At 41.2% G+C, this 14574-nt stretch overlaps 1 protein-coding gene across 13 annotated transcripts in view; it reads right to left on the reverse strand.

The window, feature by feature from the left end:
- Nucleotides 1-14574, reverse strand: part of plecb (plectin b) — a 123482-nt gene that overhangs the window by 32952 nt on the left and 75956 nt on the right. For 12 of the 13 annotated variants that reach the window (XM_076737295.1, XM_076737287.1, XM_076737290.1 and 9 more), the window contains one exon: nucleotides 2483-2544. In XM_076737295.1, the coding sequence (XP_076593410.1) occupies nucleotides 2483-2544 (62 nt within the window). Of the gene's footprint in view, nucleotides 1-2482; nucleotides 2545-5496; nucleotides 5953-14574 lie in introns of those variants that run through there. The other variant, XM_076737288.1, reaches the window with a different exon arrangement.

A 14574-nucleotide genomic window follows, 5' to 3' on the forward strand; every position in this document is an offset into this window, starting at 1 on the left:
CAAAACACTTAACATGCCTCAGGTTTGACATCATGTTTACATCATTTTGGGCAATTCCTTCAAGCTCTTAGTGCTTCTCTCACTAACAGCCAGGTATAGTCTGGACTCAATCTGCAACAATTGCGGTTTTTAATCTAATCACATGCAGTTTGTAGGATTTAGCTAGAAAACAGATTGTCATTCTGCAGCTGCTCCAATGTTTCGCTGTCTTGCACAGTATAAAAAGATTTACGCAGCACAGGAAACCACTCAGTGGCCCTTTACAGCTTCTCATGGCTGCACACAACCTATAGTCTGCCCTCGTCAAGCCAACCATTAAGCCCTTAAATCAGTTTAACCTTAAACAGAGTTAACACTTTCCCTACCAAAGGAGCCCGTCTCGTCTATGAGATTTTCAACTGCTGACTGTAGGTGGAGATGATGCTCCATGTAAAATTTGTACTAATTTCACATGAAAATTGGAGTACTGCTATTACAATCAGTAAGAAATTACATTGCATTATATGATTTTGAAAACTTCAAACTGGGTCTTTTAGAATGTAATGATAACAATATCAATGTGGGTGAACTTATGCAACTTCCCAAACAACAGTTTAAGCTGGGCATGAAGGCAGGTAGCCTCCCAGACCCTGTCTGTGCGGCACATGTGCTACCGTTGGGCCTTAACCACCGTGGGCTCTGGGCCGAGACCAGGATTTGCCTTTTCAGAAGGAGCTAAGTGAGTCCAGATGTCTGTGACTCACCCTCTGAAATTCACAGTGAACACTTAAGAGAAACAAGAGGGAGTTACTCCACTATGCTCTCATCATGTGGTAGCAGAATACGTTAGCACTGCACATTCATGGAAAGGAAAACACTCTTTTAGTGCTTATTTTTTCCCCTCTAGTTCCATTTCTAAAAAAAAATGAATGGGCCAGTGTTTGTTGAGTGGATATACAAATAATGTGGAAGCACTTAAAGTCATAAGGCTGTAAATGTATTGGTCCTCATGGCAGTTTCCTGGAAGTGGCACAAGCAGGAATATTTTTCACTGCTCTGTGGGAGGGGTATTGTGTTACGAGGGGCTAATTTTTCACTCCTAATGAGAAAGTTCAGAGTGAGGAGTGTGGCCTGTTTGACTTTACCCCCATCCTGACCTGTTTGCCTCCATGAATATGTGATGTATTGGAGGGCTTTCAGGCTGTAGGTTGAGAATAGAGAGTGAGGTAGGTGAAAGTGGATGAGTGCCGATGGATGGTTTACACAGTCTCTCAGATGATGACAGACCTCTGGTAGGCCTCTGCATCATGTCGCGATGTCAGAGACCGAGTGTGAGACCATAATCAACGAGCCAATGTGTGTTTCAGTGAGTCGGGGGTGACGTGTCAGAATCATTTCCAAAGACTCAAGTAGAGCGCACAGGTGAGGGATGGACTGCATTTTAGATAATGATGGCCTGTCCCTCAAAATAATCCACAACACAGCACTGCATTCTGGGAATCTGATGAGACATTTGACCCCACTGTCATAAATTTATGTTGTTTACACTGAATCAATATCATGCTGCCAGAGGACTCCAATGTTTAAACTGACAGTATCTCATAAAACCTCCTGCAAACCAAAACATTATCTTCCTTATATAGACATTATCCTTCATGCTTATTGTTTTAATCACCCCTCCTTATGCAGCGTGTCAAACATTAACGCTAAGGTTCTTGTCAACACAAACCTAAACAAACTATTTGCACCTGTAATTATAGCACACGGGTTTAAATCTAAATCTAATCTTAATTCTACCTGGAGGTTGATAACTATTGAGGGCAAGAGTGGCCACGTCTGCCAGTAATGACATTATCTCAATATAATGACTTAATTATTTCATTACTGTGAGATAGCAAAGCTAATGAGGTCATTTATCATGAGAGAACAATTTTTTTTTTTCATGATCAGCATAAGTGTGGAAAACTCGAAAATGAGTGTCTTGTTCATTTGATCACACCTAATTTCACCTGCAAGATCACTGCCATGACCTTTGGGGAGGATTCCTCACTGAAGGACGCGTTGATCAATAATTGGTACTGATTGATCTGACAGTTTCAGCCTAAATTAGTTAAACTAATCAGAATAAACAACCATTTATTAAACACTCAACACAGCATCTTGTGGCTGAATGTAAATCAGTTGATTCATGCTGATTCACTGAGAGAATGTATTGTTGCATGTATTTTTTAAGCCTGGACCACACAAAGGAGATTTTACCCTTTGATATCCACTGTGGTTTTTATGTCAGAAAGCAGTCAACCACATGTTCATGAGGTTGAGAGAAAGTGAAATTTGTGGGCACTTTTTTGGTGAAGTTCCATTTATTCTGCACAAGCGTACCTTGTTCGTATGAAAAGGAATATGGAACATAAGATTGCAGGCATGTGTGAGCAGGAATGTGTGCATTAATGTGCCTTTAAAGTACATCAAGAAAGAGTGGAGGTCAAAGACACTCCCTTACCTTTATCAAGTGTTTGTTGACCCATTTTGTGAAGGTCTTTTTCTGTACTCGGTCTCGTTCATCTGCAAAATAGAGAAACGGTGGTTAGACATCAGACACGAAAGAAAATGAAAATTTAGAGGCAATTAATTGTAAATGTTAACATTTAAAAATGTGCTCAATCAACAGAAAATGACTGATGTATATATAGTAGAATCTTCATTTTACATAAAGCAGTACACAAAAGAGGAAATCCCCAAGATACCAGACTTGTTTGATTTCTGCAGAACAAACAGATTTATCACTGGGTGGAAAAAGGGCTCTTGACCGTGAACGCCTGCATCTGAGTCAGACTGCATCATTCATAGCTGGCAGATGCGCTCCTATTGTGTAAGAAACGTTGCATTTGCAAGGTCATGTCTCTCTCTATGACACTACTGCCAGCTGTGCTCTTGGACAGAAACATTCGGAAAAAGGATTCCATCCCAAAGGCTAAAGGTTCTTGAAGTGTGAAGACACTCCAAGGAGACATAGCTTAACTGGAGATTAGAGAGTGCGATCTTCCAACAAGAAACAACAAGATCTTAGCAAGGAACACACCCACTAAGACAATAAACCCGCATACACCCATCCATTTTTCTATTGAGATTCAGGGAAAAACTACAAGGTGTGTCACTGCAACATTTACTGTGGGCACAGTGGATGGATCGATCTGTTCTAGGGATGCGTCACGAGTTCCGGCTTTTCGAAACGTGTGGGAGTGACGCAGTTCATCGGGTGTTGTGGGAAGCACATCTCTTGTGTGCATAGCCACGGTAAAGGACGTGATACAGGGAGACTGATGCTGTGCCATCGGTGTGTGAATCTATATGTACGTCGCTTTGGTTAAAGTGTCTGCTGAATGACTGATTGTGATTGTAATTGGTAGAGGCCTGTGTGTTCGCTGCCGCAGAGGAAAGCTCCGGTTAACGAATGCCCTCACAACGTCTCGCTACCACTTGACCACTCTGATCCGCTTGTTACTAGCTCCACTCTGGCTAGTTAGCTACAAGCCACGTTAAGTCTGAAGAAACTAGAGCACTTGGAACCACGGTCAGACAGAAAACAGTAGCTACCAGCAGATCACAAGTATACGACAACTATGCACAGTTGTTTGAAGCACTCTCACTCTGTGTGTGTGTCTAACAAGAGCCCACTTGATATATCAGGCAGGTTTAGGAATTTCTTCACTCTATGCCGCTTCATGTCTTTATACTGTGACTCACACAGCAATTAATTCTATTCACACTGTGCCAGGATGGACACCAGAAGCCAACACAACGTCCTCTGTGTTATCAGTTTTAAGGGAGTGATCTGACTGTCTACTGTGCAGTGACACACCCAGCAATGAAAAGCAAAGGGCTGTGATTCAGTGCTAAAACAAAATAGCTGCCCAGAGGCTACATTTGTTTTCTCAGGAGGGCGTCAGCGACGATGTCTACAAATGTGTTGTGGAGCTACGTTTCCATGGAAACCACATGTTGACACTACAAACCTTTAACCTCCTCATTTATCATTGGAACCAAAGGGGGACTAGGCTTTAGCATGCGACCTCTGCGCTTCCACTCCATGCCAAGAGGGCAAAATGTCACCTGAAGTAGGAGCGCGATGATTGGCGACACACACACACACTCACACACAGAGGCTGCTGGAGACAAAGCAGTTTCCCAGATGAGATGAACCTTGGCCTGTTGGGTCTGTTCACACCGTGTTACCTAATCCTGTTTGAGCCAGCATCGCTCTATTGCTCTTTATAAGTGAAGGGTAAGAGAGTGGATAGGGGCTGCGTGGGCTTCCTGAGTATCAAATGTCACCAGACTTCAACAGGTTTCAGTGAAGTTTACAGTTTATAGCACAAAACAAAGTGGACAGCAGTAGTGCAAAGTACTGTCACTAAGTATTGCACTCGAGTACAGTTTTGTGTGACAGCTATAGTTACTGCTTACTTTGAAGGTCCAGATTGTACACGCAGAACATATGATACCCTTACAAAATATGATGCAGTGTTATAGATTAAAAGATCAAACAGTCTAATTAAAATAAGCTCCACCTCAACCAGGTACTCACGCATAATTACAAAAGCAATACTAATCTGATAATATCATCAACAATATAACAGGCTGGTCATTTTTCCTGCATGATGACTACTTTGACTTTCAATACTTAAAAGAACATTTAATGCTTGTGTACTGGAGTGAGGTTTTGAATGCAGAACTTTTACTCGCAGTACTTTTACATTGTTTAATTGCTACTTGCACTTAATTATACGATCAATTAGAATGAATTAGAAGATTTTGTTCTCCACTGGTCATTAGTTTGTCAAGCTGCTGTCACTGGTGTGTGTGACATGAGAGAAAAACAAACACACAATCACAATGGCATATTCAAAGTGCTGATGGAGTCCACTCCTGTGTAACACCACCAAAATCAATGCATGTGATATGCACATTAGACCTGTGAATAGGTTTGAGGAGTTTTAAGAGCAAAAAAAGAGGAACACACAAACTGAAAAAAGGAAGACAACATAACAACACAACACACCATTCATCAAAGGCAAACAGACTGCAGCCACAGTGACTCATTCACCCAAAACACATGCATGCTGCACAACAAAAACTGTGAATGGGCTTTGCTGACCAATACGAAGTGAGGAAGCTGCTGATGCATTAGAAAAGGGGAGTATCCTCCTTAAGTCGCAGCGTGGACAAACACTGGACGGTGCAGTCCACTCAGAAAAACTGCACTGCAGTCTGTCATTTTAAATACAATGTCAGATCACTGCAGATAAACCTCTTGCAGCTCTTACACACTGAAAAGTCTAAAATTTGAATGCTGTCCAATCCTGTAATTCCATTAAATACTCTACTTGTCTCACCTTTAACTGCAAAAACACTTAATTCTTGCCCTGTGGTGTCTCACACATATGGAACACATACTAGATCAAGATCAAGGCTTGTAATTAAGCTATTTTCCATTAACTGCCACCATACTGGTACCTTTCCTGCCGTCCGTAGCCTTCAGCATCCCCTGGTAATAGCCTTCATCTGAGGGTACCCTCTCTCTGCCCATGCTGCCAGAGGAGATATTCCTGTACCTCTGCTGCTGAGAGGTCATTGTCACTGTTTGTCAGTACACAGAATAATAATCCTAATGATAAGATATCCTTGGCTGGTTTCCCCTTGATGGCAACTTCTGCTTTTCTTGCTTCTATCTGTCACTCTGGCCCCCGGTTCGTCCCAGAGTGTGCAGTCTCGTGGCGACAATCCACACAGCACTTCACAAACCTATGATTTCTCTCCCCTTCTTGCCTCTAACCTCCTCACTCCCTTATTGAGTTCGGCTCTGCCCTTCTTCCCCTTTTTTTTTTCTCTCCCTTTTCCTTTTTCTCCCGCTTACTATATTCCTTTCATAGGAAACGGTGCCTGTGGGCTATGAAGTCTGGGCCTGTCCTTGTGTGATGTGTGAGTGAGGATTTAGTGGCACTAGTGTGTGCAGGACATGGTGGGTAGGGCTCTAAACACACCCCTTCCTTTTGCAGGGTGCCGTGTTTCACTGAGGCGAGGAAGAAGGCGGCGAGGCGGGGAAGGACGAGGTGTGGCAACCTGCATGTGCTGTGAACGTAATGGCTTCGTTTGCGCAAGACAATACACACACAGACTGAGTGCCCAGGAATAATAAAAGTTCATAAAAATCTATGCTGATAATTTTTTACACTCTAATTCCACTCAATAGATCTCTGAGGAACCATATACAGAGTATGAACAGATGTAACACAAGTAAGAGCTAAAAAAGTCCTCTCAGTTACTCGCACACGAACACACATCTCATGGTTAATCATTGCTTGCTCACAGCATTCCAGCACCATTAGGAGTCACTCGTTGTGACGAAAAAGGAGAAGAGATTGAGGATGAGATAGTTTGGGAAGGGCTGCTGTGGATTCCAGACAGTGATGAATGACCACACCCTGAACATCCTGATTTACTGAGATATATCGCAACTTGTAACTCAGAGTTTGAGTATGAGTGTGTGTTTAAAGAGCAATGCACATGTCAAAGATCTCTATGGAAATTACACTCATTTGTTTTGATTTCTGCATACATCTGTGTTTTGGTGGTCATCGTTGCAACACATCTCTCACTTCTTAATTAAAGCAAATGTCCAGTTCTGTCAGATCTTTCGCCTTTCACTTGATGAAGTTTACGTTACTGTAGACGGAGCCAGAACTATACATTTCATGCTCGTTGGTATCTAGTCCAAAAAAAGTTGGAGAGCATTGAATGCATAATTTCCTGTGAACAAGAGGATTTTGCCAGGGAGGTGCAGGCAGACAGTATTTGGAACAGTAAATGTAATAAAATAGGCATTACTTACTCTACACTATAACTAGTATCGTATCTTGGATATTAAGTTATTTTCCATGATAGGTTCATCTGCAGAAACAGAAAAACAAGAAGAAACCTTGCACTATTCAATCACTCATTAAATCCAATACGACAAGTAGGAATTTCTGGCAGTTTCATCAGCCAAATTTCTGCTAAATCAATCATATGTACCTTTAGCTTAACAGTGGCACCTGCGGCAACAAGTTACAAGGACTGGAAAGTGATTAATGCTGAAATGTATCATGAGAGTAGCACAACTAAAAAGGAGTCATACAGTTAGAGAGGTGACAGTGCTGTCAGGTAAGCAGCGATATCTATGTCAAGCTCACTAATATTAGCTAAAATTAATCACCAGAAGCTACTGGTCATACCGCACAAAGAGAGGCTGTAGCAGCAAAACCATTGAGTGTATTGAGCTTAGCAATGGTGCATATCATTGGTTATGAATTTAACTTTTCTTTTGCGAAAGGAACATTGTGTTCTTATATTACAAGTTATATATTCTTGCTTTAATGTTCTGGAGGTAAGTCCTAAGTCAAGTAATTATTCAGAGTTTGTTGAAAGACTTTGGTGCCTATTTATACAAAGTCCCTCCATAATGGTCCCCTATATTGGCTCATATGTGCTGACAGCTGAACTGAAGGGCAGGGTGTGTCTTACCTCTGATAAATCCTGCCTCTCTAGCCTTAAGGTGGGTATATATCCCACCCTGACTGACATCACTTCATCAGGTATCTAAAAGCACTTTTTCTTCCACAGTGCTGTGTTTTGAACGTGACCTGTATGAACATGAAGATACTTAATGTGTCAGTGTAAGTGTGTCTGTGTGGGTGTGTGAGAGTGAGTGTGTGTGTGTGTGTGTGTGTGTGTGTGTGTGTGTGTGTGTGTGTGTGTGTGTGTGTGTCCGCGCCTTGACTCATTTCAAGCCACGTTAGCAAATTTGGAGACACACCTTTGTAGGTCCTTACAATGTCTAGGCAAGCTGAGGAATTAAGGAGTGGTATGTGGGAAGGCAATTAAATGGGAAAAGGAAAGGAATCATACAAAGTACAGAATATACTGTAAAGGACTGATAGGATCAGGCTTTAATGAATGAGAACAGCAAGATGTCTATAAAGCTCTTCATTACAGATACACAGTGTAGAACAGAGCGGAATGCTCCAGGTTATCTGGGATGCAGAAGCTACAGTAAACGGTAACTGAGAACCTGGTGGCGTTCCAGCTGCGGAACGTTCACCGACACCTATTTGAGCTGAATTTCTAAACCTCATGGGGAACACTAGCAGGGGACCCAGATGTGAGCAGGCGAGGATGCAGAAAGTGTGGAACATCTTAGTCATGAGATCTTTTCACCAAAAAGGAGACATATCATTAAGGTCTCAACATGCTCATTACACTGCTCGCTCATCTGGCTTCATCAAAACCAGATGGAACACTTGGGCTTTTTATATGAGCAGAGAGAGCTTAGTGAAAATAAGAGGAGAAAGTTTTTTTCTTTCTAAATGACAAGTCTGAGGTTTGATCACTTTTTCATGATGAAAGTGACAAAGAAATCTGTCTTCCTCTTCCCACACTGATGTTGCATTGCTTAGCAGAAATTCTGACTTTTCTTAAACAATGGACTGCATTAACTGATGCAATGTGCATTATTATGTGTTTATGTGCTGAATGCTTGCTGGGTATATTCAGGGGAATGTTGGGTTTGGGTAATTTTAATTTGTCCAATACTTTGGTTTGATGCCTGCAAAGCTAAATACATTCCAGCCGCACATCAGCCACAGCTGGTAACTTACTGGTAACTTATAAACGTTAGCATGGCGTAACATGATAAACACTATACCTGGTAAACATCAGCATATTAGCGTTGTCTTTGTGAGCATGAAAGCTTATTAGCATTTAAATCAAAGCACTGCTGTGCCTAAACAGCCTTACAGAGCTACAGACTCTCATTATCAAAGAATATAGTATATCATTGTGAAAATTGTTTGCTATAATTACCATAAACAAATCTGACCACCGACATCACGGGTTGGTTCTATCCCACACCATTGCTTGTGGTTCTGAAAACCACATTTCCCATAAACCATTATGCCGTCCCCTTTTTGTTTTGTCCTGTTTCGGGCCAAAAAGAAATCAAGAATCAGTCTCTTGATGTTAGAATATGGCACTATCCATGACATCTGTATTTCTACTCACTCATTCCTGCCTGTGACATGATTTCCAGCAACTCAGCAACATTTCAAGACTTGACTGAACACATTAATCTGTTCTTTCATTGGCAGAGAATAGGGACCTGGCAGTAATAGAAGCTACAATCAATTAGCCTTAACTATCCTTTAGCGTCAATCTGTTTAAATAATAATAATAATGATAATGATCTACATAAAGCTGAGCAGGTGTCCATGCATCTGCTTATAAAGTAGACTTCATATATGACTAATGGATACTGACAAACACATGATTGAGTGTGCAACCATTCTGGGCAAGAACAACCTGTATTTAAGCACTTGGGGCTCTATTCCCACACGGAGCAAACACGTTAGAGGAGCAAAGAATTCTAAGAATGTGACATTATGGTTTTTGAAAGAGCTGAAGTGACAAAACAAATTCGAAGGTTTAGACTGAGGCAGGCTGGATAACACCTTCCATTGTAGAGGATGAAAAAGCTGCAGAAAGGATGTGCCCTCCCTCCCTTTAACCCCCTTGTCTCAGTTGGTCAATTCAGGTGAAAGTGTAAGATTTTATTGGCCACCACACCCCTCAAAGGAATGCTGATAAAACTAGGAGCAGCCTAAACACACCCTGGATTATCACCTCAGTTGTTCTGTAAAGACGAGGAAGAGGAGAAGGAGGAGCAGGAGTAAGGAGAGGAAAAGAAGGGAGGGCAGCGGCAGTCTGAATCACTGTGCACACTGGATCATATTTCTACTTAGCATACAAATCCAATTGAGCAAAAAAACAACCCCATGCCATGTAGAGAGAGATCTTTGGTAATGCAGCGGCCAGTCTGCAGGTAAGGATTCATGAAGATCAAGAGCTGGATGATCAGTACATGACTCAAACACTCTGGCATGCAGCACACCAAAAGTAGAACATTTAAGCCTTTTTTAATGGGACCTGTAAGAACGATTCTTCTGAAAATCCACTTTAAAACTAAAAGAAACACAGGCTCCCTGGAAACACACCGTCACGGCAGCCTGTTCTTCAGTCAAGCAAAGCTAATGAAACACTGAGGCTACGGTATTAAATATAATTGTGTCGAATTGGCCGTTAACTGTGTTTAATAGATCAGGAGCAATGAATGGAATTCTAATTCTGTTTTGTGACGGGAAACCACCACCACCACCACCAACAACAACAACAACAACAACAACAACAACAACAACAACAACAACAACAACAACAACAACAACAACAACTAAGACTTCTATTAACTGTATTTTTGACATTTTGATATTTCCAGGTCTTTACATTTAAATCATTTATTCAGATGTATGCTTATCCAGCTGATTGGCCCTGTCTCCTAGAAATTAAGTTTATATGCAACTAATTTCACACAGCTAATACGTTGTGAGGGAAACGTGATGCAAATGAATCCAAATTCTAATAACACAATGTTGTTAATAATGTTATTAATGAAAATACCTGGCAGATGGCAAAAATGTTGATAGTGAGCACACATTTACTGACAATGCATTTAATTTGTGAATTTTTTTTATGGTTATGTTTAGGCACTGACAGCACTTGGATCGGGAAAGATTATGGTCTGTTTTTATGCAGAAAAAGTTTGCAGTGGCTTGAAACATAAGATTTTTATTAACATTTAACTGAAATCAGGATTTTTCCATAACCCTAACCAAAGTGCTTTTGCTGCCTAAACCTAACCACAGTCTGGATGTGAGCCCTGGAGTCTGGTGTCCTGCACTGTGTACACCCACCATCCACCCCGACCATCTCCCTGCAACTCCAGCATGGTACACAAAGGCACGTTTCACTCACTCAAAGAAACGGCCTGGCAGCAATTATGCTTAATCACCGCAACTTCATCATGAATGCAAATCAGTTTTATATCAATGACTGTTCCGAGGAGACACAAAAGAGTCTCTAAACATGTATTCTAATGGCAGGGATGGGTCATAACTGTGCCACAATGCATGGTCCAGTTACAATCCACTGGGATCTCCAACCTGTCGGCAGACTTTAGATAATGCTGTCAGAGTTTGATCTAACGATGACGCTGCGACCTCAATTTAACTCAGACAGGACGAGACTTCAGATTAGCTGTGGCAGCTGAGTATTAAAATAGCCCAACGCTGAGCTTTAGAAGCCTGTGTGGAAAGCCCCCCACATCTACATCTGGGACTGTGTCAGCTGCAAATGTTTCAAAACTGGTGAATTCAAATACGACAGGGCAGCTGGTGAAAGAGCTGAGGTACTGACAGAGGATAAGATTTAAAATGTCATGTGCCTCCCTCTGCAGGTGAGAGCAACAAAACGTGTGACCTAAGTTAATAATGTAGATCCAATATAACTCATGTAAACTGTCAAGTCATCTTAGTTTGCCAAATGTGAGTAAAATGAGTGAGTTAGCATAGCTTTTTACAAAATGAAGTCCTAAATAAAGTCTAAGTAAGCACATATTTAGAACTGTATTGGTGGTGTTATGTGACCAGATCACTGTGTCTTTAATTATCATACTCAAACGGCATTTTCACAGCTATAAATCTGAAAAGGCTGTGACTGAGGTTTGGGATGCGATTATAACCACCAACGCTTCCTGCCTTGTTTTCTTCACTCCACCATGAAATACTGTATAGTACCTCAATAAAGACAAAAATATTCATGCTGACTTTGTCTAGTGGACTATCACTGCTCCTATTACAAACAAACTGGAAACACAAAACTCATCATATCCTGTGCAGCAGTCACATGCAACAGATTTTCGCTATAGAAAAGCCCTACTAAACACACGGTTTGTCAAAAGTCAAATATAAAAGAACTGCTGAATTGAATTATCACTTTATTTCTAGACTGAAAGCAGATATTGTAGGTTCCCCTTTTCTCCTGTATTCTATTAATCCATTACTGTGATATGTGGTATTTCCATACTCTATCGTACCTTTGGTAGTTTCCAACCGCCAAAGTAAATGTGGAAAAAGGGGAACTGGAGCGGTGTTGCCAGGTCAACGGCTATAAACACACAGAACCATGTGCGGCGGTGGCTGTGGCTGACTCTTACTCACGCCTGTATTTTTAGACACAGAGACAGAGGAGTCTCCCGGAACTGATCCATTTGACGTGGAAAAGCAAACACCATCCTCCACCTCCTACACCAGGCAATAAAGTGTTCGCACCACTAGATGGCGCCAGAGCACAACCACACCTGATTTCTTCCACAGTAGATTCTGCAACTATGAAGCTACGAACTATTTTAAAGGAAAATAAATACTTTTCTCACAGTAACTGAGCATGCTATGGAAATGTGAAATCAAAATACACCATTTTTCTACAGGGATTTAATGGGAATACTACCATGGCGAAAGCAGGACTAAGATTAAATACTAGAAGTACTTAAACAACACCCTGCTTACAGAAAAAATCAAACACAACAACAGTTCACTCATTAGTAACACACCGATGTCCTATCACTCGCTATGATAATATTATAGAATTAAGAAATAGATAGTAAAAGGATCATGTAATGTATAGGTTATCATGACCAATCATACTTAATTAGCCTGTAGTTATGCAGTAGATGGTTCTCATGTATCGATATCTTATTGCCAGGCTACATCCAAAAAAAAAACAATGTTATCAGGGAGGACATGATGCTTTTAAACTTGATAATAAAGATAACGCTGGCCAGAGCAGACCATAACGACCACTTCGTATCTACCATAGTTAGTCATTTACGACAAGACAAACCTGAGAGATTTGGCTTTAAACTATAGAGACTTGTACACATTGAACAGCAGACCTCTACTGCAACTTCAATCAACATGTTACCACTCCTCAAAGCTTGACTTCAGGCAGACTGTTCCTGCAGGTATGGTGCCTCCCCCCGATCATATCACAGGTGTGCCAAAGTGCTCGTTGATGATTGTAACGTATGGAATGTATAATTTTATCGTGGGATTTGTTGCAGCAGCAGCAGAAGCCACAGGCAGATGTCTGTGCATCTATTTATATTACAGGATGATCCATGGAGAGGAGTTCTGTGGCTTTAATTTTCATTTTAGACTGCATGACTTCTAATTAAAGAGTATTCTTGTCTATTTATTGAACTACTGTTATTCAATTGTGTATATTCAGAAAACTGAATTCGACCCATTTTTATAGCTTTTCTCGCTGAGAAGCATGGTCTCTCTTCATTTCTCACTCTGTGCTATGTAGTGTAGAGGGAGAGCGCCCCCCTCAGGACTGAAATTAAACAGCAGTTTCTGTCTCCATGTGTGATTATGTGTTGAGTGTCTGGGTTTTCCTCCAGATGAATACCTTGTGAATGCAGTGGAGAGCCGAAGTCCTGCCCCACATGCAGATTACCTTCTGTTCTGCAGCAGGAAGCTACCTGGATGTGGGGCGGGGCTGCAGTTCTCAGGGCCACCCTTTAGCCAGCACTGAGGTGGTGTGAGTTCACTCCAGGTGCTCTGGTTTCCTAAAACTCTTTTTAAAAATTTGGCTCAACACAGTTGTTCAATTTAAAATTCTGTGTTTGGTGGCTCTCATTATTTGCTGTGAATGTTTACTCAAAGTGAAATTATGCATGTGTGTAAACCAAACTACACTCTAATTCTAGGCAGATTTTGAGCTTCTGCTCACAGAAGGAAATTGACCAAAAATGTACTCAAAGCAGTCTTGGTGCAGTCTAAAAACACTCAGATTTTGACTGTGGTGTTGATGTACAGTATCGCCAAAACTGAAATTAAAGGGTCCCTGTGGAGTTTTCTTGTAAACGAACAAGTTATGTTTACGTTCAGAGTTTCTTACCAAAGTGCAATGACTGTATACTTGAGGTCCTTGTGGACAGCTTTTCCTTTCTGATAGTCCATGTGCAAAGCCAAGTCAAAATATTTCAAATCTTGCATTGTTTACATCCATATTTACTAGCCTGCATTCTGAGACCATTATTATTATGAGAAATTGTTTAACCATATTGGTAATATAAAACTAAACTAAACATATTAGAAACATTAAAAATACAAGAATATAATAAAGTAGATCGAACCGGCAGTTTTTAACTTTCTCTCTGTGAATAGATCTGGCACTGACAACCTTGTGGTTTCACCAACTCCTCCCCACCCATCCACAGGTTTCTGCACTCACCTGCACAACACATCTTACTGTACAAATATCTGCGTCTTTCTCCGTATGACCTCATCTCATTCAGACAAGTCCCTCCTTTAAGGTTCCATAATGCAGCCATTACGAGCCTGAAGTAAGATCCCCCTGTGACCCAGACGCACTGTGCCAGCTGGTGTGAGGAGACTCAAAAAAGAACAGGAACCTCTTTCTAACAGATGAAAGGCAGATAGTTGGCCCTGCCCCCCTCACTGCTGTGCAAAATGAAAGGTAACAGCTAATTCAACATTATAATGTGATAATGTGATACAGTAGAAGTATCATGTTCCAAACATCAACTCCAGCCATCCAGCGGTGTTATGTGTTCGATATTAACTATCATACAATCTAAAA

Source organism: Chaetodon auriga, chromosome 8 (assembly GCF_051107435.1).
Source record: "Chaetodon auriga isolate fChaAug3 chromosome 8, fChaAug3.hap1, whole genome shotgun sequence".
Lineage (NCBI taxonomy): Eukaryota > Metazoa > Chordata > Actinopteri > Chaetodontiformes > Chaetodontidae > Chaetodon > Chaetodon auriga.